We start from the raw sequence: 3,986 nt of genomic DNA, 5'->3' as shown, positions 1-3,986 counted from the left end.
CTCTTAAGTGGGGCTTGCATTGTGTAGTTGGGTAGTAAACTAAGTAAATTATAAATAAATAAATAATCATCTATGAAAGGCAATTGGGGTGAGGTTCGTGAGTCTGTGTATTTTGTTTATGTTGTTTGTTTATACTTTTGATTGATTTGTTTATTTAATTTTTTTATCCTAAAAGGTCATTACTTAACTAAAGGTGTATTTATATTATAATTCATGTAAGAATGAATTTTAAATGATAATTTATTATAATGGATGATAATTTATTATAATGAATTTTATATGATAATTCATTGCAGGGAATTTCATTATAGAGATGATAATGAATGAATTTTATTTCATGAAAAATCGTCGTCAGGTATGATTTGATGTGAATTTTCTTTTTTGTATGTCTACATTAAACTAGACATTTTTTCATGTTCATTAATGTACAAGAATATGATGATATATGAAAGTTGATAATTTTGTATTTAATAAACTTATGAATTATATTTAGTATATCTCTACTACAATCCGACCCCCCAAGTAATTATTAATGGCTACGCCCCTGTTGTTGTTGTTGTTATTATTATTATTATTATTATTATTACTTTTCTAAAGGTATTAGGTATTCATCAAAAATAAATAAATAAATAAAGGTCTTAGGTAAATTTTTGCCCATATAAAGTCTTCTCAAACACAAAATTCTAGTTCAAGGTTAAGCAAAACTTAAATCTTCTTGTTTACTAAAGGTGTAAGTAGAAATGGATCACGACAAATATCGTTCCCACTTAAATGATGAAGGGGAGAAGAACACCATATGGAGGTTTGGTGCTCCTCCTAATTATGATGCTGTTAACAAGCTTTTTGAAGAAGGCAGAACTAAGGTCTCTCTCTTGTATATTAAGAGATACGATAATTATATTTGTATGATCTATCTGATAACCAATAATTGATTAATGGCAGGTATGGCCTCCTGGCTCACTTGAAGAAAAAGTGCAAAACCTTGTAAAGACATGGGAAATGGAGATATTCCACAAGAAAAGCTTTGATGACAATAAATCAATTGATCCAAAAAAGTATACTGTCAGTCTAAATGGTAACAGTTTTAACTCCACACACACACACACACACATATATATATATATATATATATATAGATTTACTTCATTGTTGTTTTGTGTATAAGCATCTCTAATCTCTTTGACCATATGTATACTGATGCAAAACATGCAGGAAGGCAGGCAGTGAATTTGGAAGAAAAGCGTAAGCTTGGGGGAGGCTACAACTTCTTGCTACAAACCTCTTTGCCAGAGAAGCTTCGTGTGTACAACCCAGCAGAAGAAACAGCTGATTCATCTCATATAGCTTTCACAACAGCTTTCCCTCGTGGGTTTGCTGTGGAGATTCTCCAAGTTTATTCAGGGCCACCAGTGATTGTATACAAGTTCAGGCACTGGGGTTACATGGAGGGTCCTTTCAAAGGCCATGCACCAACTGGGGAAATGGTTGAACTCTTTGGGATTGGAATTTTCGAGGTATCCTCCTGCAATTTTTTATTTTTTATTTTTTATTTTTTAATCAGGAGCTTAGCATCATCATGATTCATGATCATCTGTCCTTTTCCATATGGAATTTATTCTCTTGTTTGAAACAGTTGAATGAACAAGAGAAAATCATCAAGATTGAGTTCTTCTTTGACCGTGGAGAACTGCTAGGAGGTCTTCTGCGAGGTGCTAGTCTTGATAGTTCCACTGAAGCGGCGGTTTCAACCTGCCCTATCTTGAGGAGCACAGGGTAGCTTTATAGCTTACCAAGTACTTAATGAATAAGGTGACCAGCTTTTTGTAACTCAATTGGCAAATTCTGAAGTTACTAAGGGAAACTTTTATGTCGATATGTTCAACTGAAAGAAGCACGGTCTTTTGTTTTCATTTTCAAAATTTAGTGGTTCCACTACTAAAAAACTGGTTTGATTTTAGCATTTGTATTCAGTTTTCATTTTCAATGCCTTAACATTTGGATTTGAATACAAAAAATAAATATAACTTTTCAGCATTTTCGTTTCCTATGAATATGAATACAATGACATATTCGTAAATATTGTGAAAACAAAAAGTTGCTTCTTTTTTTTTTTTTTTTTTTTAGTGATGTACGTGAGTGAGAAAAATTACTTTTTTTTTTAAAATTAAAAATAATGACCAAATCCGGGTATGATATATTCTATACCCAAATTGTGTATTCAAAACAACTTACCAAACACTATTAAATATGAAAATAGGTGTTTTTATCTATATTCAAATTCAGGTTTTGAATATAAAATAAAGAAAATAAAAAGTGAATACACTACCTTTTTGAAACCAAGCAAGCCAAAGTTCAAATTCCCTCGAATTATATATTATGAATAAAGCATTGTACTCTTGTTTCCATCACTAGTTTTCTCTACATAATGATAGGATTTTTAAACTTTGAAAAACTTTTTCCTTTGTTAATTTCAATACATTCACCTGAGTTGATTAAATTCTCCGCAAATGTGTACATCATTGCCCAACAGAAAATTATTGGGTATTTAGTATTCTCATAATATAACGATATAATATTCCTTCCTCTCACATGAATAATGGATCTTGCCATGAATCTCATTAACGAGACTCATTATTGTGTGAAAGGAGCGAGTACCATCACTGTACTCCCATATTACAAAATTATTGCTCACGTCCAACATGCTTTGCCCTACAACAATATAGGACACTTGCAGAATCAAAAAATTGACTGACGCCAAAATCTTCCGCCACTAACTTTATGTGCAAAAGGATTCCTTCAAAATTGGGAACCATTGAAATTTAAGAATTTCCATGCTTCCCAAAACGAGAATTTGTTCCTCTCTTTTCGTTCATATTCTGAGTCTATTTGTTCCACTCCTTTCATGTATAAATAAATTCTTTAGTGCGAATGTATAATTCTTTTGTATTCAGAGTGAAGTTTGCTATAAGATATCCTTCCTTCAATTCTTAATCTAACGAAATGTTTTGAGAATTTGATTAGGACAGTTATCGCAAGGGCAGTAAGAAGATTAATGACCGGTTTTATTTCAAGGACAAAGGTCATTTTGTTGTTAACATATAGTTTTTGACAGATTTAAAGGTATACAAGTAATCGATTTAAAATGAAAGTGACACTGATGATGCCAAAATCGTCAGTTGGGTCACTCGTCCAATCCGAAGCATTAGACGATCTTATAAGACCTTCAAGATGAAAGAGAGATAGATCAAAGAGATCACCGAGTTGTGCCCGGTGGGGGAGCCTCCGATGCTTAAGTTAGTATCAGCTCATATATTATGTATATAGGTATTGTTTTGTAGTATTTTGTACTAGTTTTTGACATACCTTAGCTAATGAGACGAATTGTCCCTTTTATAGGTGACTTAGGTAGCTGTTGTACATAAATTATGGTGATTATTACCTTGATTGTAACGTTCTTTGTCTTGATGAGAGTTTAAGACCTTTGATGGTCTTTATTGAATGTGTTGAGTGGTTATCTTTGATGGCCTACTAATGATGCAAGGTCGTCCATATTAATGGACGACCTTAATGATTTTTCTAGACTCATCAGTTGCCCCCCATTCCCAAGTCTGATTTTGCTTTATGTTGGTCAGGCTTAGGGAATATTCTTGACTTGTTTAGATTCAGGCTTCTTTATCTTCAACTACCTTCTTCTTCAAGAATGGTAGTATTTTTGTGACGACTTCTTAGTATCTGCCTTTTGAAGGTCTTTTTGGATGTTCGAGGGATCATAGCTTGATCTTGAAAGTGAGCTAATTTCTTTTGAAGATCATTTTTTATCACTGCTAAAGAGCAAGCTAATTTCTTTGGACGGCCATTTTTTATCACTGCTAAAGAGCGAGGTGATTTCTTTGGACAACCATCTTTGATAACTTTGATGCTTATTCTTTTATTCATTTTCTGGTTGTCACATTTGATATTCTTGATTTGCGTGTGACTTGTGCTTG

General features: G+C 32.8%; 1 protein-coding gene across 1 annotated transcript; it reads left to right on the top strand.

Annotated features, from left to right (window-relative positions):
* Positions 1 to 670: 670 nt before the first annotated feature.
* Positions 671 to 2,043, top strand: LOC126713060 (pathogen-related protein-like). The gene is made up of 4 exons (XM_050412705.1): positions 671 to 863; positions 943 to 1,075; positions 1,213 to 1,514; positions 1,634 to 2,043. The coding sequence occupies exons 1-4, from the start codon at positions 741 to 743 to the stop codon at positions 1,775 to 1,777; spliced, it is 702 nt and encodes a 233-aa protein (XP_050268662.1). The 5' UTR covers positions 671 to 740; the 3' UTR covers positions 1,778 to 2,043.
* The last annotated feature ends 1,943 nt before the right edge of the window (positions 2,044 to 3,986 follow it).

Source organism: Quercus robur, chromosome 2 (assembly GCF_932294415.1).
Source record: "Quercus robur chromosome 2, dhQueRobu3.1, whole genome shotgun sequence".
NCBI classification, from domain to species: domain Eukaryota; kingdom Viridiplantae; phylum Streptophyta; class Magnoliopsida; order Fagales; family Fagaceae; genus Quercus; species Quercus robur.
The sequence above is the reverse complement of the archived record's forward strand: the minus strand, read 5'-3'. Positions and strand labels throughout refer to the sequence as shown.

Excerpts from the sequence above, each read along its gene's own strand:
- LOC126713060 (XM_050412705.1), top strand. The coding sequence starts at position 741 with ATGGATCACGACAAATATCGTTCCCACTTAAATGATGAAGGGGAGAAG. Across the intron at positions 864-942 it reads TTGAAGAAGGCAGAACTAAG|GTATGGCCTCCTGGCTCACT; the intron begins GTCTCTCTCTTG and ends GATTAATGGCAG. Across the intron at positions 1,515-1,633 it reads TTGGGATTGGAATTTTCGAG|TTGAATGAACAAGAGAAAAT; the intron begins GTATCCTCCTGC and ends TGTTTGAAACAG.